At 39.8% G+C, this 25,352-nt stretch overlaps 1 protein-coding gene across 1 annotated transcript in view; it reads right to left on the reverse strand.

The window, feature by feature from the left end:
* Positions 1-668: 668 nt before the first annotated feature.
* Positions 669-25,352, reverse strand: part of tyw1 (tRNA-yW synthesizing protein 1 homolog) — a 65,656-nt gene continuing 40,972 nt past the window's right edge. The window contains exons 15-16 of the mRNA XM_079246583.1: positions 12,629-12,796; positions 669-1,621 (exon numbers count right to left, since the gene is read on the reverse strand). Of these exons, the coding sequence (XP_079102709.1) occupies positions 1,400-1,621; positions 12,629-12,796 (390 nt within the window). The 3' untranslated portion in view covers positions 669-1,399. The remainder of the gene's footprint in view (positions 1,622-12,628; positions 12,797-25,352) is intronic.

Here is a 25,352-nt window from a genome sequence, read left to right on the forward strand (position 1 = left end):
TCTGTGCTGACACTGGTAGCGGTAATGCGCCGCCATAAAGTTATTTACAACCATCCAAAAGCACCAGAAGAAGAAGGAGAATAAGAGCACAAAGTTGGTTTCTGTTTTGAACTTCTTCTGCGTCTTCTTCAGGTGCTTTTATTTCCTGTTCCTCTTCTTCTTCACGTCACTTCTAACTTCTTCTGCGTAAGCATGAAACAAATGAAACTGAAATGTGATGAGGTCACCCTTTTCAGCAGTCATTCCTGTGGAGTAAAAACTACAACTAATTAGGTTTTTTTGTTATAATTAAAGATCTATAATAAAAACAAGCTACAAAAAACAAACACTAATGCAACATTAGAATATTCCTTGGAAGATGACTCATTAGCTATTTTCTTTTACTTTATTTTAGAATGAAACCTCAACACATGATTTGGAAAGCAGCAATTTATCTGTATTTATCATCACATTTCTTTCTCCAGTCTGGTTTCAACCGTACTTCTCTTTTGGCCTTCAAGTTGTAAAAAGCCATTTTCTTTTATTATTGTTAATACTTGGACAAAATACCATTAAGAAAATATCAGAAAGTAAGTTTTGAATGAAAACTAGCAGTGACAAACTTCTGAATTAAATTTATTACAGTGAAATATGCAGACTAGCTGTTTAACAGAGACGATGCAACACGTCTGAAAAGAAACAAAACATTTAGATCAAGACTTTCGTTCATATAAAACAAAGTAAAAGGAATTTTTTTCCAACTGGATTACTAAAGTCATCATTATACATCAGTTTGTCTAATATTTAGAGAAACTATAAGGAGCTGGACTCAAGTTCAAACATTAATAATCAGATGAGTCAAACCGAATAAAATGGACATGAATAAGGATGAATTAAACTTATGAGAGCATCACAACAGGAAGTACAGCATTAATGCTAATTAGAAACAACCACTGGCCTATCAGGACGAAGCACAAAGGAGCCTGGGAAGAATGTCTTGCTCCTGCATGTAGGAGGAAAAATAAGGATGCTTTAATCACATACTTCTCATGTCCGTCGCTACGCAGTTATAACACGGATTTAGAAAAATGTGTAGCTAATTATCTGCAGCCAGATAATCATGGACGTCAAAGAAATGGACATGATGACCTTTTTAAGCAGCTGAAGGCATCAAATGTCTGTCCTACATGCAAAGCACTTTCAGTAACACCAGGGGAATGTGTAGAAAACAGCTGTAGCTCTGGACTGATCAGCGATCAAGATATTAGACATGTGAAAAGAGGGAAGAGAGTCCACATGAGGACGAGGGCAGCAGTGGACATTCTCCATAGCTACAAAGAAAACATACATTCTTCAGTATTTTGTGTTTTACTGCAATTCACACAAGTCCTTCGTCCATGTTTGCTTCTCGTTTCCGGTATCAGCATCCAGAGATATCTTTGCTTCTGTTCCGTCGCTGGAAGCGAGTGTCAGCGGGGTCAAAGCCTTGCTCGTGTGCACCGAACAGAGCCCAGCTGGGGGTCTTGGCAACGTAGTCTAACGCTGAGAAGCTCTGCTGTCCCTCACTGTCCTCATGAGCCTGGACCAGCTCCTGAAAACGCCCGTAGTCGATCCATGTCCACCACTCACCGTCCACCTTAAACTGGAAGAAAGCAAAAAGGCAGTATGGGTGGTCGATGAGCAGCCGTAGTTTTATTACAGTGAGTCTCATGAGCCGTATGTATGGAAATGTAGAGCTGTCATCATACTGTAAAAATAAGTGGGGGTGTCCTATCAAATTATAACGTGATAATTTATTGTAAAAAACGTGAAAGTAACACGTTACAACATGACAATTTATTGTAAAAACGTGAAACGTATCACATTTTAACGTAACAATATTTATTGTAAAAATGTGTAACCACTTGAATGCAGCTAAGATGATGCGGTTTGTATTTATAGCGATTCCCGTGCCACTCAAGAAATTATGACACGCCAAGAGGACCTGACAGTACAGATCCTTCTGTACAGACCCATACCTTTTAAAATGATCCTTGAACTACGCATACTTATTACGTCATCCAAAGTTTTCAATAGCAGCAAAATTTCACCATTTCTTAACCCAAGCATGAAGTCAAACTTTATAAAGTCCTGTAAATGAGCCATTTGTGATCTCCTATCCACACCTCTCACACAACTTTCTCATCTAAAGTAAAAAATGCCCATATTCACGTTCTCAAACATATCACGTCAAAACATGATACGTTTCACGTTTTTACAATAAAACCATCACGTTATAACGTGTTACGTTTCACGTTTTTACAATAAAACCATCACGTTATAACGTGTTACGTTTCACGTTTATACAATAAAACCATAACGTTATATTGTGATACGTTTCATGTTTTTCCGATAAAACCATCATGTTATAACGTGATACGTTTCACGTTTTTACAATAAAACCATCACGTTATATCGTGTTACGTTTCACGTTTTTACAATAAAACCATCATGTTATATTGTGATACAGTTCACGTTTTTACAATAAAACCAACATGTTATAATGTGTTATGTTTCACGTTTTTACAATAAAACCATCACGTTATAACATGTTACATTTCACGTTTTTACAATAAAACCATCACGTTATATCGTGATATGTTTAATGTTTTTACAATAAAACCATCATGTTATAACGTGATACGTTTCACGTTTTTACAATAAAACCATCATGTTATATTGTGATAAGTTTCACGTTTTTACAATAAAACCATCACGTTATAACGTGATACGTTTTTACAGAAAAACCATCACGTTATAGCGTGATACGTTTTTACAATAAAACCACCACGATATAACGTGATACGTTTTTACAATAAAACCATCACGTTATAACGCGATATGTCTCACGTTTTTCCGGTAAAACCATCATGTTACAACGTGACACGTTTCACGTTTTTACAAAAAACCCATCATGTTATAATGTGTTATGTTTCACGTTTTTACAATAAAACCATCACGTTATAACATGTTACATTTCACGTTTTTACAATAAAACCATCACGTTATATCGTGATATGTTTAATGTTTTTACAATAAAACCATCATGTTATAACGTGATACGTTTCACGTTTTTACAATAAAACCATCATGTTATATTGTGATAAGTTTCACGTTTTTACAATAAAACCATCACGTTATAACGTGATACGTTTTTACAGAAAAACCATCACGTTATAGCGTGATACGTTTTTACAATAAAACCATCACGTTATAACGTGATACGTTTTTACAATAAAACCATCACGTTATAACGTGATACGTTTCACGTTTTTACAATAAAACCATCATGTTATTTTGTGATAAGTTTCACGTTTTTACAATAAAACCATCACGTTATAACGTGATACGTTTTTACAGAAAAACCATCACGTTATAGCGTGATACGTTTTTACAATAAAACCATCACGTTATAACGCGATGTTTCACGTTTTTACAATAAAACCATCATGTTATATTGTGATACAGTTCACGTTTTTACAATAAAACCAACATGTTATAATGTGTTATGTTTCACGTTTTTACAATAAAACCATCACGTTATAACATGTTACATTTCACGTTTTTACAATAAAACCATCACGTTATATCGTGATATGTTTAATGTTTTTACAATAAAACCATCATGTTATAACGTGATACGTTTCACGTTTTTACAATAAAACCATCATGTTATATTGTGATAAGTTTCACGTTTTTACAATAAAACCATCACGTTATAACGTGATACGTTTTTACAGAAAAACCATCACGTTATAGCGTGATACGTTTTTACAATAAAACCATCACGATATAACGTGATACGTTTTTACAATAAAACCATCATGTTATAACGCGATATGTTTCACGTTTTTCCGGTAAAACCATCATGTTACAACGTGACACGTTTCACGTTTTTACAAAAAAACCATCATGTTATAATGTGATATGTTTCACGTTTTTACAATAAAACCATCACGTTATAACATGTTACATTTCACGTTTTTACAATAAAACCATCACGTTATATCGTGATATGTTTAATGTTTTTACAATAAAACCATCATGTTATAACGTGATACGTTTCACGTTTTTACAATAAAACCATCATGTTATATTGTGATAAGTTTCACGTTTTTACAATAAAACCATCACGTTATAACGTGATACGTTTTTACAGAAAAACCATCACGTTATAGCGTGATACGTTTTTACAATAAAACCATCACGTTATAACGTGATACGTTTTTACAATAAAACCATCACGTTATAACGCGATATGTTTCACGTTTTTCCGGTAAAACCATCATGTTACAACGTGACACGTTTCACGTTTTTACAAAAAAACCATCATGTTATAATGTGTTATGTTTCACGTTTTTACAATAAAACCATCACGTTATAACATGTTACATTTCATGTTTTTACAATAAAACCATCACGTTATATCGTGATATGTTTAATGTTTTTACAATAAAACCATCATGTTATAGCGTGATACGTTTCACGTTTTTACAATAAAACCATCATGTTATATTGTGATAAGTTTCACGTTTTTACAATAAAACCATCACGTTATAACGTGATACGTTTTTACAGAAAAACCATCACGTTATAGCGTGATACGTTTTTACAATAAAACCATCACGTTATAACGTGATACGTTTTTACAATAAAACCATCACGTTATAACGCGACATGTTTCACCTTTTTCCGGTAAAACCATCATGTTACAACGTGACACGTTTCACGTTTTTACAAAAAAACCATCATGTTATAACGTGTTACGTTTCACGTTTTACAATAAAACCATCACGTTATATAACGTGTTACGTTTCACGTTTTTCCGATAAAACCATCATGTTATAATGTGATACGTTTCACATTTTTACAATAAAACCACTCATGTTATAACGTGATACGTTTCACGTTTTTACAATAAAACCATCACGTTATGACGTGTTATGTTTCACGTTTTTACAATAAAACCATCACGTTATAACGTGATACGTTTCACATTTTTACAATCAAACCATCCCGTTATAACGTGATACGTTTTAAGTTTTTACAATAAAACCGTCACGTTATATCGTAATACGTTTCACGTTTTTACAATAAAACCATCACGTTATAACGTGTTACGTTTCACATTTTACAATAAAACCACCACGTTATATAACGTGTTACGTTTCATGTTTTTCCGATAAAACCATCATGTTATAATGTGATACGTTTCACGTTTTTACAATAAAACCATCACGTTATAACGTGATACGTTTCACGTTTTTACAACAAAACCATCACGTTATGACATAAGATTCACGTTTTTACAATAAAACCATCACGTTATATTGTGATACGTTTCATGTTTTTACAATAAAACCATCACGTTATATTGTGATACGTTTCACGTTTTTACAATAAAACCATCATGTTTTAACGTGATAAGGCCCCAACTTTGTTTAATTAGGATGACAGCTCTACGCTTCCATACGTATGAATATAAAGTAGATGGGTAAAACGGATCGGGGATGAGTAGCAGCAAAAACTTTTCTACAAGTCTACATTTGTTGGACAGTTTGTAACCACAAAGCTTGCAATAATTATTGTCAGCTCTCTTGACTTCTCAGTCTAAGCTGAGGCTGCAGCATGACAACTGCTGACAATAAAAACATTTACTGTTTTTTTACACCCATTCGGCCCAGATGATGAATTAAGTAATATTAGGATAATCATGGATGATGAAAGTTTAACGGTACAATCAGTCAAAAGCCCACCTCTGCTCTTTGTTTCTCTCTGCTCATTGGTTGCATGCAGCTCAGGTATGTACAACCCCAGGCTGCTGTGCACGCTCATTAACTTTACTATGTTCCATTTAGTACATAAAACCAGTGTTTTTACACTGGGTCTGGACTGACTCCCAGCTCAGTCAATTCAATATCATCATCAGCTCTCCTTGACCTTTCTGCTGCCTCCACTGACAACTGATTGGCTGATGTCCAGCCCTTCCAGCCAATCGCAGCAGCTCTGGTTTGAAAGAGCTGTCAACCTGTCGGCTGTGAACGGACGTGTGCAGCTCGGCTGGTTTGGCTCAAACTATTGATTGTGTGAAGCGACTTGTCTGCTGGAATGAAATTCTACTGTGCTGCTGTTTTCAGTAGAATTTTGCTTAAAGTTATTTTTAACAACGTTTAGAGACTCTTAAGTTGATATTTGTTCCTCTGTTTGTGACTTCTCTTGAGTTTTCTTTGTGCAGTAACCAGCGTTGGCGATAAATCTGTCAGAACTCCGCTTTTACCTGGCAGTTTTATGCATTTCTTAAATTTTTTTCATGTTACTACCCACAGTACCAGGCCGAGCTGGTCAACACTTGAACCATGTTAAAAGTAAAAAGTAAATGTCACTAGTTTCATCAAGCGTGCTGACATGACACTGGAAAATAGACTTTCTTACAACAAAACCACTCTGACAAAACTCCTGCAAATACATCAATCCTATTCAAACTGTATGAAATAAAAGCTTTCAGACCTGCACTGGTACCCTGAGATAGTGCAGCTGGAGACTGGTTCAAATGGGTCAAGGCGTCCTGCATACGCTCCAAGATTAAACCTTGTTGCATCTTTTATGAAACAAATGAATTCAGCCAAATTCCAGACAAAGCTGTTCTTCTTCTCTTTTCTTCTGTCACACAAAACAAGCAAAATGAGTCAGAAATTGTGACTGAAATGTTGCTTATTGAGAATTGGAAAAGGAACTCAGTGGTGTTAAAGATGGTGAAGTTCACTTAAAAGAATCTAGATATAAACCTCACACACAGCTTCTTGAGTGAGATGCTCGTATCAATCACCGCCTCTCATTTCAACCGATTCAGCGTCCATCTCACTATAAAGACAGCCATGCAAGGAGGTAAACAGAGAGAGGAGTATGGAGCTACAGGGTGCAGCATTTGAAAGCGCGTTAAAATACTCTGACACTAACCTGCCTCGCTGAGACTGGTTGACCCCAGCTTTCCCAGCATGCAGCAGTGTTCTCCAGTTAGTACAGGATAATAGTTATAATATAGTTTCTTGTTATCATAGAAGAGCTGAGAGGAACCAGACAGCATGCAACGCAGCCACCATGTTACAAGTTACTTTGCTAGTTTTCTCAGCTCACCTGAGGGATGTCAGCTGAAGGACGGGAAAATCTTCTCATCACTCTAAACTGGCAAAACAAGCGAGTTAGCTGCTGATATGCAGGTTTTTTCATCTGAAATAACATTTAATTTAGTCGTTTGTCTCGATGGGAAAGACTGAACATCATCGTCAACATGCAGGAAATGTTCTGCTTATCTGCAAAAAGTTGACCAAAGTTTGATCTATAAGAGACCTTGATGACTTAAACTTAGTCCAAGCTGCAGTTTGAAGCTTTTTTATCAACTATCAATGGACAGAAAATGCTTTTAGGTTGTCACTGGGGGCGACTGGTGTGCTTTGAGTTCTCATGTTTGGTATTTCAAAGTGCCTTTGGGTTCATGGCTGCTTTGCGTGGTCCCGGCCAAAATACATTAACCTTTGTTTCTTTAGGATTCATGGACTTTCACCATGAATCAGCAGCCAGAAAACAAAGTTATTGTTCAAAAGAGTGAAAAAAAAAAAGCAAACAAACAGAACATTTTGTTTTCTCTCCATTTGCTCTTTTAGAAATAGCAATTAGAAACGATTCTAAATGCATTTATGAAGGACTAACACTTATTTGCTCAGCTAAAGACGTTCCTACAGAGGATGAGTCACAGAGGGAGCAGCAATGTGAGCGGTATGAGCGGAGATCTGTTGTGTTTGCCTCGGCCATTACAGGAAAACTGCCTGCTGGATTGCTAATGAGGCTTGAGAAGAGGAGGGGAAAAAAAACCTTTAAAGTAGCGCCTATTGGGAGTTAATGTTTCTGGTAATGAGAAAGGATGATATTTACTGATAATACTGATATTGCCAATACCAGTAAAAATGGCAGTAAAATCCAACTTAAAACCAACATGGAGACTTTTAACACGTTAAAATCCATCATTTCTTCCCTAAAATCCATCATTTCTTCCCTTTTTTGCTGTAAAACTGTTGCTGTTACTGCAAAGCCACCCCTGTGTGCAGGGCCAGCGTACACTGACTGGAGGAGGAGAACCCTTCCGCTGGGTACTGAAGGATATTTTTGTTCCCAACAGAAACGATGAACATTAATAATATGCAGTAATGGTGCAAGTGATGATTTCATTCGTACCTTTAAACACAAAACCAACAGCTCTGATATTAGAACGGATCTGTAAGTCAACATGCTTTTGCAGAAAACAAAGACGGGGGGAGGGGATGAAAGAAGATGAAGGAGGAAGAGACTGGAAGTAAATGTAGAATACCGGATGGGAGAGGGCGAGAGAAATGCATACCAGTGGTTAAAAAGGATCTAATGATGATGCATAAACACAACCGCTTGCTAGAGAGACACACATGCATATGCACACATACACACCACATGCACAGTTGCACATGAAAAGCAGACTGTCATGCATATTGAACTCTGCCGTTATATAAGTTACACATAAACGTGCAGGAATTCATACTCTGGATTCCTTGCCTGCAGAGACAACACCGTCTCAAGATATTTAGGGCACTGAAAATATGAAACTGCTATTTATAAGGATTTTATTCAGTTAAATAAAATCCTGCTGGTTTAGCAGCGACTGACCAAACAGAATCTGCGTCACAGCAGAGCTCACTGTGACTCGCTGATCAGCTTAGCGAATGAACCTTAACATGTGACACACACGCGCGCGCGCGCACGCGCACGCTTCCTCTTCACCTTTAGTTCTCCTGAACAGAACTTTCACAGATGTTGCCAGATTGAGTCAAAAAACTTCTGATTTAATTGATAATCAGTGAGATAATCTGTTGACAGAGGACAAGTTGCTAAGTTTACTCTAAAAACACCCAAACACACGCAGAAAACACCCAACACCAACCCACCATCTGCACTGGTTGACATGCCATCTGAAGCAGCTGCAGACTGCATGTTCTGGACAATATTTGGGAGTTATCTTTGTGCGTCAAAGCTGGGGTAGGTAATGTTTGGAAACTAGTAGGATGTAAAAGTGGCGGCCTGTCTTGGCTCCTCCCACTCTGGTTTTGCTCCTTGTGTGATCCAAGGTTTTTTTCTTACCTCCGCCAAGGAGGTTTTGTTTTTATTGACGTTTATCTGTTTGTGTTCAACAACTCAAAACGTTATGGATGGATTTTAATTACATTATCAGGAGTTGTTGGAAATGTGAAAAAGAAGAACAGATTCAATTTTGGTGGTGATCTTGATGTAACAAACTTTGCGCTGCATGTCTTTTTCTGTTCCTGGTGTATTTGTGTGGCAGCGTTACAGCACCACCTTCAGGTCTGGCATGTCGAATATTCTGTTAAAAAAACCTTTTAAAAAAGAAACTGGTTCCATCTCTGGACGTAACTTCTGATGCTGGTGAAGAGAGGAGACCCAGCAGAGCTTCAATATGATTAATTAAGTTTTTTCTTTAAGATCTGCACATTGCAGATATATGTTGGAAGTGATAGACACACAGTCCAGATCTGAGGAAAATCGGTGGTTAGCAGCCAATGAGATGTAAGCAATGCGGCTCTGGGGACGTGGAAAAGGAAAATAAGTCAACGTAAAAGAAACATGGTAAAGAAAAACTATGCTAAACTCAGCAAACTGGGCAGAATTTAGTTAAACATGGGCATGAACACATCTTCCTACTTGACATTTCCTGCACACATTATCATGATAGACTGGATTTAGCTGTGGAGAGAAAGTGCCGGCTTCTCTTCAGCAACCATGTCAGCAAATCAGATGGAATCACAAGGAGCCTCTTGTATCACATTATTAAATGTCAAGTAAGCAACTTGTCTGCAAAACAGCTGGAGCAGCTTGATAAAGTCAACTTGGGCTCTAATGTATGGAAAAATCTTTTAGTCTGTGTCGCCACGTTGCAGAATAGCGATGCAGTGTGAACCAATCGAGACTTAATCAAATAGATTTGAATCTTTTATTGTGAACTTGAAGATCAGTTCCTCCTGCCGTTGAAATAAGACGTTTATTCCAGTGAATAAAGTACCTGAGTCAGTGAAAACATTTTCAACATACCTGAGTGGGTTGATTAGTGGAACGAGACCGAATGACTCTAAAAACAAGTTCTTTTCCCCTCAGCATTCAGCTTTTCCCTGCAGACTGGGACAATGCCAAAGCAATTACTGATGCTGCAGGGGTGTTAGTCTTTCTGAATATGTAACTACACTGTGTCCCCTCATGTGCTCTCATACTCAGACTGGGGAGTAACAGGAGGCAGACATAATCCACAACAGAATATTAACTATGTTTAAGCATCATTTTATACAACAAGTAATGAAAACAGTAAAACGTGATATGATCAAGAGACAAGTCATTTATTTAGTCTGAAATTAGACATGGCCACATAAAACTGCAAAAAAACAGTGGCAGTTTTCTTTATAACATCCTCCCCCCTCAGGAAGACAGCTGACATGCTGTCTGGATTTTTAAACTTAAGTATGTTTTGTACACAAGAAGACAAAGATGCAAAGATGAAGTGCAGCAGACCCTCGGACGTTTGATGGGCTTCCATCTTTCCAGAGACCTGGCTCCATCACAGCTTGATGGGCGGACTGTGTTCTGGGCTGATGGAGCACAGGACTCCAGATTACCAGAGGTAAAAATACACATAGCAAACACCATCTATCATCCCCAGCTGCACCTGAGCACCGAGCATCACTGCTGTTTCACATCACCATGCTTCCCTGACTACTTGTTCAAATGCATGGACAGAAAAACACATATTTATATGCAGTGGAGGACAAAAGAAAAGCTTAATGGGAAGAAAAATATGTACTCGGCTCAACGGCTGTTCATTTTTGTCACGGTGACACAGACAGAGCTCTTATTCATCAGACCTACAAGCAGCACTACAGCGCAACCTGACGACAGCAGGGAGCGTTTGAGGGTGTGTGCTGACAGTCGGAAGCGAGGAGGTGCAAATGAACTGAGGTGTGCACAAATGTCTGCTGTTATGTTTCTACAGACATGAGTCTGGTGAAATATGGATCGAGTTTGAGAAAAGAGAAGAAATTAACTACAACAACAGTTTTTTTTGTCTCAAGTTGTAGTTTAGGTAATTCTGTTGATCTGGAATAGTTGAAGCATCTTTAAATATTTACAGAAATGGAAGAATAAAGCAGGAGGATGATCAAAGTCCTTGATCCCTTCCGTACGGCTATCTGGTGGCACGTTTCTGACCAGCTGTCCACTGGAACCCAGACGGCAATTAATCATCATTAATTATTGACAGACAGTTGCTTTAGTGGAGCACTGACACTCAGAATGACATGTTTTATCGGGCGGTGTGCCTTAGCCAAAGAAGAAAACCCTCCTCCCGCTGCGTTGTGCAGAAAAGGGGCTGACAGGAGACTATACTAAATTAATGATCAAACAAGACAACGTCAAAATACCAATTTAAAACCTTGGAACCTCAAGTGAACTCCCATGCTGTTTGGAGGGCTAATCTCAAAGGGAAATGTGTCTAAAATAATAAAGAAGCACTGAAAAGAAGAGCATGCAAGCAGTGTTCAAGCCTTGTCAAGCATTTGGATTTAAAAAACAAACTGATAAAAAAAAGGAGGTAAATAAATCAATCATTTACCATGAAAGCTGAGGGTTCAACCTTGAAAAATACTTTTATTTTAAAGTCTTTACTTTCGTCTCACAGGGAGAAACATAAGGTTTTCATAGATTAATTCAAATGTCCAGAAAACTCTCAAATGTAAAGATTTCTTGGGAAAAATAGGAGGTCTTAAAGAGTTTAAGTGTGCCTTCACATCAGACCAGTCCACTAGACCTGGTCCAGTTGTAGGAGGGTGTATCCATTCATACCAAGATCACGTTTACGCTGCACTTTGTTCAAACGCTAAACCTTTTCCTTAATATATCCCCATTCCCACCAGAGGTGCACTAGTATTTCGCAAAAGAGAGGACAGACAAGAAAACTGTTGTGAGTTAAACATGGAGACGAAACTATCACTACGCAGGAAGTAACTTTCTTTGTATTCCACTTCCTGTATTTGGTCCGCCTTAAACGGGCAGAGACCTGCGTTTTTGGCGAACCAAATCTGATTCTTTAGTCCGAATCAGAATTCATTTGGTGCATTCACATTTCCCCAGACGAAGCGGACTTTCCAAGCAAAAGGACTCAGATTCGAAATGAAAAAGGCTGATGTGTATGTGTCCTAAGTCCTCGCTAAATTATACCGTGGAACTGGTTTGACAACTTGGCGACCAGTTGCTGTCTGGTTGGTATGAACATTAAAGATCTTAGCTCAAGCTAAGTGACCTGTTTAAATCAGGAAAACTACGACTATGAACTCTTGGGACACTTCTGGAGACAGCTTTGTGCGCACATGCAAGTAGTCAGACCACGTTTTCCTTCTTCCAATGAAGGGAGGTGAGGAACGTCCGCTATCCAGACATAGAGTGAAGATGTTCCAAGTTCCTGTTTCACTGGGAATGTAGATGTAGAACGTTATTAAAATAGATGTGAGCCTCTTAGCTGTGTTCTTACCTTAGTGTGTGCAATGAGCAAACAGTTTGAGTGCTCGTGCTCGCAGGCAACTTCATACTGAGGCAACATGTCAGCCAGCTGCTGGACGAAGGCGACCACCTCCTGGTGCCAGGGAACGTTCGCCATGGTCAGACTGCTGGCGGAGCTTTCCCCACAGTACGTCACACCCTGGACACGTAGAAGCACATGGTCATAAAACAAGCACTGGAAAAGACAGAGGTTTTAATCTACTGACCCACAGACATCAGAGACGACACCAGAGCGCTGAGTTGGTAGAATAAACACCAACAGAGCAGACTTCACACTTTAACAGTCAACTTGTAACAAATAAAGACAAAAAGAAAACAGTAAATGCAACTGTGCTTTAACTTTGGCTCAAACATGATCATCTGAATATGCATTCTGTCAAGCAATGATCACTGCTCAGTCGGTTTTAGATGTTTTCCTCCTCAAACACACCTGATTCAGATTAATGGACCTCCTTATGTTCTTTGCAAAGCTGTTATTGAGCCATTCATTTCAGCCAGGTGTGTTAACAGGGAAAAACTGCAGACCAGAGATGCCAACAGGTACTGGTTTGGGTAATGGATGTTCTTCATTATTGCTGAGATGAAGTCTCTGACTGAACACTACTCGTCTGAGCTTCTTTAGTGTTGTCCATCAAGCAGGGGCAACACACTTTGTTGCACAACCAGCTTCCAGATAACAACAGAAGTCCCTAAAACAGAACCTGTCCTCTTTTATCATGTTCCAGTTCCTCAAAGTTACAAACTCCGCTGCTGCTTCAACGTGGCTGAAAAGCAGAGTGCTCTCTCCGCCGCAGACCTACAGCAGATCTAGAACATCCCCCATAAACACTGAAACGCTGCAGCTTTTCTCAGTAAGTACACATCAAAAGCAGCTGGTTTCCCCGTCAAAGCTGGATGCTGACAAACTACGATCCAGCTGAGAAACAACTGGAGTAATAAAGCATCTGGCCTTAGCCACAAAAATCAATCAAAAACAGCAGGAAGAATGTCGAGTATTTTCTGATCAATACAAGCAGGGGGCCTAAGAAAAGAACATGAGCCCCTGTTTACTGCAAACACATGCCTTTGGAGTCCATTTGATCAACATTAGATCATTTATTAGTTTAAAGCCTGAAGTCAGATAGTCTTGCGATGGTTCGATTTAGGTCTTTGAATGATTATAAAGGGTTAGGCTGGTTAAAAACTCATGTTTGCTGTTGAAACGGTGTTTTTCTCAGCATCAGTGCTGGTAGGCTTCTTAGATAATGTTCTCACTTCTAATGATGTGTCTGCATGTTTGTGATCGTTACCTCGTGGTTTCTGTGTGTCCTCTGAAATTAAAGCTGCACAAACGCAAGAGGTAATACGGAGGTGACGAGAAGAGGCAGCGTAGGGGCAAATATGACCAAATATTAGCAAAGCAAGACATAGTAAAGCATGGTTCAGAAACATGAAGTACATTCCTGAAAGCCAACTTTAAAGAAGTGTTTGTTTACAGAAGTTTCTACACAGCAGGTTGTGTAACAACACATAAGAGCAGCTGGTTTTGATGGTGATAAACTAGGAAGTTTGACCAGCAGCAGCGGTTGATCTTACAGAAACAAGAAACTAAACTAAATATGTGCTCCTGATAAATGTTTCCACAGCACTGATGCTTGGATTGCTCAGGCATGCAGAGCTTATAAATATGAGGAGGATATACAACCAAGCCAGTCTTTTAATGGTAGTATGTGCCGAGTATACTTCCTCATCTTTCCAGTATGTGCAACTGAATTATAATTTTTACTTCACATGGCTGCCCTTTATAATCCTAATGTGCTTACGCAGCACTGTAGCTGGTTTCTAAGTCAAATACAACAGGACAGTGGTTTAACTTTGGCTTGAATACAATCATCTGAATATGCATTCTTGTTGCCCCCTCCACAGCCCGTAACCACAAACACTCCCTCCTCTGACACCAGTAGAAATGTTTTTAACCTCAGTTCTCAAGTTGTACCTCAATCCTCCTTGAACATCCATTGAAGGAAGGTAAACCTCTTTTTATTGCTGCAGCATCTAACCATGAGTCCTGTCAAGAATTAAACTTCCTGCTGAGCTTTGATGAAATGCTGTAAAATGAATTCATAATGTTGAACTGTGGATAGTAGATTTATAACCTGCAAATATTAAAATGATTTAAACATAACTGAGATATTCAGTTCAAAGTTTTCAGGTTACAGACATCAGAGAGAAGATGTGCAGAATCTCAGAGCAGCTTTGTTTATTAAGACAATAATAAAGATCAAAAGTTAAAAAAAAGGCAAAAATGTAATTCTATATTATTTACACACAACAAAAGCATCAATATTTAGGTGCATGACAACTGGGTTCATGGAAGAAAACAAAGGTTTTTGTTTTGTTTTTTTTTTTGTTTTTTTTTTTTTTACAAATAAAGGTTTAGGATATATTACACAGTACAATAAAAACTTATGACTGTCAGGCTCCTCTGATGCGACTCTTCCCACCACAGCAGGATTTCCTCCCGACAGCATGTTGGTGACATGAATCAGCAGTTTTCACTCTCAGATTCGGTTTAAGACATGCTTGTCTTCATTCAGTCCACAGTGTGTTTCTGGTCCAGGGTGGAAATCCACCCAGAAAAAGACGTTTACAGACACACGGTCATCTTCATCTTCATATTCAGTTACATGCCCCTTTCACCATCATGCATTTATTTGATTTAATTTGTTTAAAAGGGTCTAAGGCATTATTACACTTCTAACTGCTAAATTTATTTACAACTACATAAAACAGTAAAAGAAAAATGAATAAAATAATTCATAAGAAACAAGTAAAAAAAAAAAAAAAAAAAAAAAAAAGATATACACAAAAAATGGAAAATAAATTATTACATAGAAATAAGAACTAAAATAAGAAGAAAAATAAGAAATATATAAAACCTGTGGGAAGAGGCTCGCGGCAAACAGTGTCTGACCTCCATAAATGATCTATCACCCTCTGACAGTCGAATAGATAAAAGAATACACGCTCAAGCAGACATAAAACATCAGAGCCTATAACTATCTAAAATATACACCACATATGAAAATAATTCAGTCTGATGGTTGGGAATAATTCCCAAAGTCTAGGGAGGGAAATTTCTGAAAAATGGAGGCGTTTAGCTGCTTTCTCCTGCTGAAGACTGAACAATAGGCAGTCTTACAACTGATCCCTTTCTCCTATGTGCCATCTATTTTAAGAGCACCATTCACATCTATTCTTTGCTACCCACTTGGGAACTGTGGAAAGTAACCACATAAGTCTTGCAGGGCTGCTTGCAAATCTACCGCACAAGCAAAATGAAATCAAACAGAAAGTGAAGTGGATCATTAGGGGCCGTGTTTGCAGAGGCTATAAGGGGGTGGCTGAGGGCAAGGCGGGCCAAGAACACGGCACAGAATTGATGACAGACCTTGGAGTTATCAGCCTTGCCTGGAGGTCCGCTGAATAAAGATCAACTATCCAGGACTTGGTATAAATCAGCAGGAATAGCCGAGGCAGAGGAGAAGAGAGCAGCAGGAGAGATGAGAGAAGATCTTTCAGATATATGGAAGGAATTAATGGACTGTGTGTGGGAGAGGACGCACAAAGAATGACAGCCCATCACCTGCTCCAATAATCTATTTCCCCCACCTTTAGAGGGAATCATAAATGTTGGTCTTCAAAGCTCTGCTCGCCCTCTATAACACACGTCTATGCGTTACAATAAATTTATCTGTGCACGTTAAAAGCCTTTCTCAACTCGATCACGCTCTCATTCTGCAATCCATTTCCTCAACCTAGTGAGGGGCCAGAGGCAGGTAAGGAGCATTAATGCTGCGCTGGGGTGATAAATCACATGGACCAAACAGTGGACGCTAAGCCAAACAAACAGGATGTTGCATGAAATGATCAACTAATAACTAATGGGTCGATAGACCGCTGGAGATGGTTGACAAGCACACACACCACTGAATCATTTTTACAGGCTGACACTTCATCTTGATAAAACTTGTGCTCAACTCTGTCATCTATACGAACAGACTGCTGACAAGTTATGAGGACAAACCTGAAAATGAGGCGAAACATCAGAAATATGTGGAGATGAACTTTCACTCGCTGCTTCGCCGACTTAAACAAGGCGAGTTTATCTGTCCAGCACTCATAAAAGACAGTTCTAGGTGCTTTTCATGAAACATTAACAGCATTGCAGATGATGTAAAACGACAACAAATAACAAAAATCACAATAAAATCATAAATTCTATCAAAATAATTAAATGAAAGAATTAAAATTACAGGAGATTTCATGCAGGCGCAGGAGAAAAGAAATGTTTCAAGTGTTCAGTCAGTTTAATCTCCACTGCAGTTTGCTCCACTTGTTTACAGCATAACAGCTAAATGCTGCTTTTCCATGTTTGCTTCTGGACTACGGTTCTGGACCGCGGTCTGGACTATGGTTCTGGACTCCGGTCTGTTCTTTGGTCTGGACGCCAGTCTCGTTTTTGGCCTGGACGCCAGTCTGGACTCTGGTCTGGTCTTTGGTCCGGACTCCAGTTCTGGACTCCAGTTCTGGACTCCAGTTCTGGACTCCAGTTCTGGACGCTGGTCTGGACCCCGATGTGGACTCCAGTTCTGGACGCCGGTCTGGAAGCTGGTCTGGTCTTTGGTCTGGACGCTGGTCTGGACCCCAATGTGGACTCCGGTTCTGTGCGCTGGTCTGGTCTTTGGTCTGGACACTGGTGTGGACTGTGGTGTGGACTCCAGTTCTGGATTCCGGTGTGGACAGCGGTCTGGACTACGGTTCCGGACTATGGTTCTGGAATCAGGTGTGGTCTCTGGTCTGGACTCTGGTCCGGAATCCGGTTCCGTACTTTAGTTATGGGCTATGGTTCTGGACTCAGGTGTGGTCTCTGGTCTGGACTCTAATCTGGACTCCGGTCTAGACTGGTCCAGACTAGTTGACCTGAGTCTTTGGTCAGGACTCCGGTCTAGACTCCGGTCTAGACTGGTCCAGACTAGCTGACCTGAATCTTTGGTCTGGACGCCGGTGTGGACTCCGGTCTTGACTAGACTCCAGTCTTGATTCCGGTCTAGACTCCGGTCTGGACTAGCTGACCTGAGGTTTTGGATCTAAGAGCTCAGCTTGGTTTATATTTTCTGAACATGTCACAGATTGATTCTGCTCCTGAACCGTTCTGAGATTCTGTAAACAACCAGCAGGGTTTTAAAATCCATCCTGAAACTGACTGGAAACCAGTATAAACTGGAAACCAGTGTAAAGATTTTAAAACTGGTGTGATGTGTTCAGACCTCCAAGTCCTAGTTAAAGGTCTAGCAGCAGCATCTGGACACGATGCAGATGAAGTCCTGTTAAAAAACATCCCAGTAATCCAGTCTACTGGTTTTACTGGGAAGTCCTGTTCAACGAGCACCAGGGTCTGTCGACACGCCGATGTTCCAGACTTCATTGCTGGTTTTCAGAAGTCGAATCTCCAGGTGTACCAAGGAGAAAAGGTTTCTGCTAATAAATACACACCTCACCGTCCCAATTTCTCTCATTTCTGACTTTCAGGTGATTGCTTAGTTGTTTTTGTTTTTCTTTTAAACCTAAAACTCGTCCCTCTCATTTTCTGTGTCCTGTGGGTGTGCATAGTGCCACCTCAGATGCGTTGCTGCCTTAAATCTAAATATCTGGGGGTGAGTTTCAGGTCTTGAGATCCATTTCCTTTTGCTTAATGGTCTGCTTGTCGACTGGCGAGGTGTCCAGGGTGTACCCTGCCTTTCGGCCGAAGACTGCTGGGATAGGCTCCAGCTTCCCCCTGACCCTTCATTGGACTAAAATGGATGGGTGGGTCTGCTTGTCTGATCACAGATACCTTAGAATGTCTGCCACTCTGAAGATGCATGGTCCTCTATAATCATCTGAAAACAAGTGAAAGGCCACATCCTTAAAACTATTAAAGTAATTCTGAGAGGGCTGTAATGTGAACGGCCAGCTCTCCCATCAGTCAGGAGTGACGGCTAATTTAAGTTTCTTATCTTATAAAGTAAGTCCTTCTATCATACTGTCACCAGTCCATTGTGGGATCCACTAATTACTGGGCTCATGATGCTCAAGTCGATACTTTTTTCACGGCTCAGCAGCCAGAAGGTTTTTATCTGTTGGGAAAGAAACAATATAGTGCTGATAGGGAGGAAGTGGGAAAGTGAAGGGGCAGAGAGATAAGAGGAAGGAAGAGAAGATAATTACGTAAAGAGAGACCGGAGAGAGATTAAGAAGTGAGTGAGAGTTCATCCTGACTGTGACCCTTTACCTGCACCAACCAGACTGCTTCAGTAATGGATGTCAGGATGTGGTGAAGATTTTACAGTTATTTTTACTCCTCTGAAGGTCAGACATAATGAAATACTTCCAATTTATGCAAATAAAAAAAGGTTTATGAATAACATGAAATAAAAGAGCTGTTCTGGTGCCGAATTACAGAAAGATGTCAGGACAAAGCAAATATGACCATTAAAACCACCATTAAAACACTAACTGTGTAAATGTATTTGTGAAGAATTAGATCTTATAACTTGGTTGATTTGTGTTTTTCTTTCCCTTTTTTTTTCTAATAATACAAAATCATGTTATAAAAACAGACTTAAATTTACTTTAATTATGATTAGTTCTGAATCCTGATTATTAGTTAAAGAAAGGAAAGTAGAGCATGGTTTAAGTCTGATGTGTGATTGCACAGCCACATCAATGAGACGATCTGAGCGTCGATCCAATGCTGTCTTGTTAGTGTTCACTCCATTATAATGACATGACATGTTGCAGCGGATCGATACACACACCTACCATACGAGACACGTCGATACAGAGGCTGCTCTCTGTAGAGAACTTGGCCTGGAAAGTGCGCCTCACTTTTTACTTCTTAACACGTCTTAATAAAATCAGTCAACATGAAAGTCAAACTTTTAAAAAAAAAGAAGAAAAATCGCTCTGGGATGTTTTGATTTGCTGTAAACAACACAAAAACAGCTTTAGCAGTACTTCTTCCAATGTTTTAATAAAGAAACACAACATAACTGTACTCAAATCTCTGCTTCTGACTAGTATTGTCAGATGCAAAGAATCCTGAAGTAAGTAGCTTTTATTTTGGCATAAAAGGTCAGGGGAAGGGTTGGGTTGTGTGCATGTGTGGGTAACATGCGTGTGCGTTTTTAAATGTGAAACTGTTTTTATGTTGTTAAGCTCTTTGATATGCCTTTGCATGGAAAATGCTATACAAATAAAGTTTGATTTGATTAGTATTGATGCATATTGATGTTAATTATGCACATTCCTGGAGTCGCCATTGCCCGCCAGCATCAGCAGGCTAAGAAATTGTAGCTTTTTTATTCCCCATTTTATCCTGGAGCATCCCTTAGCATTATGCTTTACAGTCTCACCAGCAACTGGAAATTGACACACTGGCTGTTCTGAATGCTCACCATGGCAAGAGGAAGAAATGAAGAGATCTGACAAGGGTCAATCAGCAGAAGCTGAATGAGAAGAAAAAGTAATGGAAAGGCGTTTTTATCTCATACGTGGCAGGAACATGTCAGCTATTCACACAACAAATACCTGGCTCTTTCCAGCCACACTATCTGACAGAAACTGGTTCATTTCCCAACTCCACACTTAAAACAATCTGGTGTGTGCAGCTCAGCGTAGTGAGGACTGCAATGAGCTCTTTGTCAGGGAAACCAAACAACCACTCAACAGACTGACGGCTCAACACAGCAGAGCCAGTTTATTTGGCCAGGACTCAGCTTCCTACATCTGAATGATAAAAGTCACACTTGACTACTATAATGTTTAAACGTTAGACAGAGAAGACAAGTCAAGGCGCTGCGATCTCCCCCAGCCTTTCAGCCGCTCTGAGAAGACTGACAGCACTGATTTACTCTGAGCTGTGAGGGAAACTATTGACAAGGGTCCCTCTAAAACAGGGGTATCAAACTCCAGTCCAGTATCTGGCAGGTTTTTGTTGTTTCCCTGCACCAACACACCTCATTCAAATCAAATGGATCCAACAGCTTCTTGTCAACCTATTCATTCTGGTCAGGTGCACTGGAGCATAGAGACAACAAAAACCTGCAGGATATTGGCCCTCCAGGACAGGAGTCTGACACCTGTGCTCTAAAGAGACCTCAGGTGAGTCATAATGTAACAGTTTTAGACTTCAAACCATCAATAGTTTTATAAAAGTTCAACAGCATGAGAGGAAAACATTTTCAAAAACCCAGTCTAGAAGACGTCATTGAACTCAAGTTGGATCCCATGACCTGGATGAGTGAGAACGTGATGAAACGAATGAATTCAATGTGTATTTCTGAACCTTTATACTGTGGACTTACATGGTCTAAAATAGTTCTACTCTATTCAGTCCAAAGGAAGGACGCAATCCTGCAGGTTTTTCATGTCTCCCTGCTTCAACATACCTAGATGAAATTAAATGAATCAATCAGCATATGGAACTCTGCACAATGACTCATCCATTAAGGTCAGGTGTGTTGAAAATGGTCTAAAAGCTTGTATCCAGACTCCAAGAACATGCAAGTATCTTGCTGTTATGCAGCACAGCTACAGAGGACAAGTTTAAAAGTGAATTTGACAGCTCCCGCAGCAGAAGTTATACGTCAGACTGTGTCCCTTGCAAGAACAAAGTCTTCCTCTGTTTTGGTAATAAATTTTTAGGTACCACTTAGTGCTCTCAGCAAGCCTTTGAGAGCTTAATGTTTTAAGCCAACATGCGTCACACAGCCTATCAAGAGAAGAAGATGCCAGCTTTAGCACACTTGCAGGCAATATATGAGAAAAATAACTATGTCCTCATATTCATATTTAAGTTATCAGCTGTCCAACAACACAACTTAAGTTTCTGTTCTATATGAACACATGAATGCAAAAGTCTTCAAGTGAATGGTTGAGAGGAGTAAAAGAAAAAAAAAAAAAAAAAAAAAAAAAAAAAAAAGCCTCACAATCACCTCATTTGAATCAGTGAGCACTGTACAAACTGTTTATCAAAACACCATCCATCCATCTTCTGCGGTTTATCCGGGGTCGGGTCGCGGGGGAGCAGCGGCTCTACTCTGATCTCCTCCCGGATGACCAGGCTCCTCACCCTATCTCTAAGGGAGAGCCCGGCCACCCTGCGGAGGAAACTCATTTCAGCCGCCTGTATACGAGATCTGGTTCTTTCGGTCACGACCCACAGCTCATGACCATAGGTGAGGGTAGGAACATAGATCGACTGGTAAATCAAGAGCTTCGCCTTCTGGCTCAGCTCCTTCATTGCGACAGAACGGCGCAGAGTCCGCATCTGTTTTTCAAACCCCCCCCCCCCCCCCCCCCCCCCAATAAAATGTGTTATTCTCTTATTTAATTTGTCACTGATGTGTATCAGAGATTTAAAGCAACGCATTTGGTTCTGCCCTCCCTCCCTCACCCCGGTGCAGCTTGAAATTCTTTTATTTACAAATAAAATACTTCATGGAAATGTTTAAAAAGGCAGCAATGAATGCGATTTATTTTATAAGAAAAGAATTTATGAAAACATACATATTCCAAGCAGCACTCATAAAAATAGTGCATTGTTTTATGACATGGGAGCGTCTGCTTTGGGTAATAATGGATTTCACTGTTGGGATTAAATCAGTTGCTCCTTTTTGCCACTTTGCTGCAATGAAGTTTGTTTGTGCATGGCACCACAAACTACATCGTCTAACCAAACGAGTGCAATGTTTTCTGACATAGTGACGTAGCCTTCCGTCCTAGGTGTATTTATGCAGGTGGAGACAAGACGACTGCATCTCATCTGCACCACGTCACCTGATTGCACATGTAGCTCATATCACGCTGGAGAAAGATGTAATCTGCAATTTTACTTCTAGTTGGGATGTAGCAGGCACAGCTGTGTGAGATTGATAAGAGATGGTGGTTAACTCAATGCCGTCACATCTATGATTCCATATGTTGTAGTTTTCAGGACATCCGTGTCTGAGACTTCATGACCAACTGTGACATAGAACTGAAAAAAAATCTGGTTTTTGGTCCTTTTTACTGATCGAGTCGTGAACTGCCACCTTGTTATCTGGTTAACTGTTTGGTATTTGGTAAAAGACATGAAACTTAATTCATCTTTATATGCTTTTAGGCATTGAATACCCTTTAGTGTAACATACTACAGAAGTGTCTGACAGATGGCTGCTTTGTACTGAGCAGTTTCCAGATGTAGTTAAGAGTAACAGGAAACAGGCTGGTGCTGAACAAGACCATTCAATTCAGCAAGCTGTGCCTGGATAAATGAAGGTTAAACAAGGTAATAGCAGCAGTAGCTGGGAACAAACAGATCCCGGTGGGGAGCGTCCAGTGGTGGAACTCTGGTAAGTAGCCTGGCAATGAAATATGCTTTGGATTATGAATGAGAGGATGCGGGAGGTATTCCTGTCTGGGGATCTGTGTGGGAAAAGATACTTCATGAGTTCTAACTCTGTCTGTGGGAAGTTTTTCCACCTGCTATTTTGCCTTTTTATCAGGGCATTTAAGATGATGGATGCATGAAAATGATACTCACAAAGGGATATGAAGTGCACCGTGATGTTTGTATTCATGTTTGAAGACACGAAGGCTTAAAAATGACCTGTTCAGATCGCACCTGCACATAGAAAACGACCACATATGAGCTCTGGTTGACTTCAAAGATCTCAGCTCTCTCTGATCTTTGCTGTTCTAGGTAGGGACAACTAATTATGCTGCACTGACTCTTTGGGAATGCAGGAAGCTTTCAGAAGACAGAAAAATGCCAACATAGTGAAACCATGTTTAACCATTTCCTTACATTTCAAGAAAAAAACCCGGTTTATTTCTGGTAGGGAACGCCACCTCTGATTGTCTGATTATGAAGTCGTATGATTCCTCAAACAAACAAATTCAAAAACTTTGTGCCAAAATAAACAAAGAAAAATAGTTATGCTGAGCATATTATTCTATTTCTGTCAAACAATGTTAACTGTGGAAGCCATTACTTCCTGCATAAACAAATAAAACCCCCTTTTTGGTATACCAGTGGTGCCATGGATCAGGAATCGTCAATCCTCAAGGCCCTGCAGGTTCCCCTAGTGTCTCCTGCAGGAACACACTAGACTCATACTCAGACAAGCTCGGCATATGTTTGCTAAATACACATTGATTTGAATCAGGTGAATTACAACTTGGATGCTTGGAAAACCTGCAGGACACCGGTCCTCAAGGACCAGGAGTCTTAAATTATCATTCAAAGTGCCAGGCATGCAGTCTGATAGGCACGACGAGAAGAAAGACTCAGCAGGACAAAATAATTAGAAACCCTAACGACACATCAGGAAGAGGAGCTTTTTTACCTCAACATTAGAAAAAAATTATTATACTCTGTAGAAGATGGAAGAAAAACTCTACTATTGCCTTCTATTGCTTCTGTTGCCGTTTCTATGGGGATCACACCTTGATGTGATGCAATGAATAATGAACTCGAGCTCAAGCACATTCGTCACTATGACAACGGCAGCTCAGGCTGCTAGCAGGTGCCACCTCCAACACTATTAATACCATGTCCGCCAAATGACCAGGATGAGGTCAATGTGCTGCACAGCCCACCACTCTTGTGAATTATCCCACCTAAAGGTTTAAATGCAGGATTTTGTGCACCTTAAATGTTTGTCTTAGCGGCTTCTCAACGGGCTCAATTTCGTACAGCTATGATGTAATAATCACGAGCGGATATCAACAAAAACAAAGGAAAAGAACAACACAGATTTTTTTTTAAACAAAGAAAACAAAAAAGACAAAACAATGAATACAAAAATGTATAATTTGTTGAATTGTAGGGGATTTTTAGAGGCAGTATGAACATCACCATGCATGATATTTTATTTAGGGAGCTTAAATAACATCTATGTTAATATGGCTGCAGCTTATTCTGCTATAATACTGGACATAAATCAAATAACCTTCATTATTATATCCGTTTTCAGTGGTGTCAATCTGTAAATGCATGGTCATTCATCAGGTGGTATCTTCGTTATTAGATGTGTATACAGCCAAGTATGTGAACCATTACTCCACAACTGAGCCAGTTTTTAAATGAGTGTCAGGTTACCGAAGTACCTTCCCTTACAACCCCTTCGTCCTCTAACTCCAGAGTGCAACCTGATTGCAAGCGAATTCAATAAATAAGAAGTGACACGCACTGCATCAGTAGGAAATCAAAGACTGGTTTGCCTGCATCCTTAGAGTCCTGGCTTAATCGTGGGTTGATGCATGGGACAGGTTCCAAGTTGACAGACCATGAAACTCCAGAAAGAGGAGAAGGGAGGCTTTAACTTTTTATATCAAAGATGCTTTGCACTCAGATGAGGTCGGTGATGATAGATGGTTTTTGCAAGACTGAGTTTTTTTGAAAAAATTCAGTCTTTACAAATGGATCAAGAAGCTGGTGTTGCCGTTTAGTTGGTTCAAAGAAAGAAAGAAAAGCTCATGCAGTTCATCATCAAACCTCTGGATGGAAAAATAATTAAATCATGTTCAACCAAGACTCCCGTGGGCTCACCATCTGCGGGAGGAGCCGTAGGGGTCGGGTGCAGTGTGAGCTGGGCGGCGGCAAGGAGGGGGGACCCTGGCGGTCCGAT

Source organism: Telmatherina bonti (assembly GCF_933228915.1).
Source record: "Telmatherina bonti genome assembly, chromosome: 9".
NCBI lineage: Eukaryota > Metazoa > Chordata > Actinopteri > Atheriniformes > Telmatherinidae > Telmatherina > Telmatherina bonti.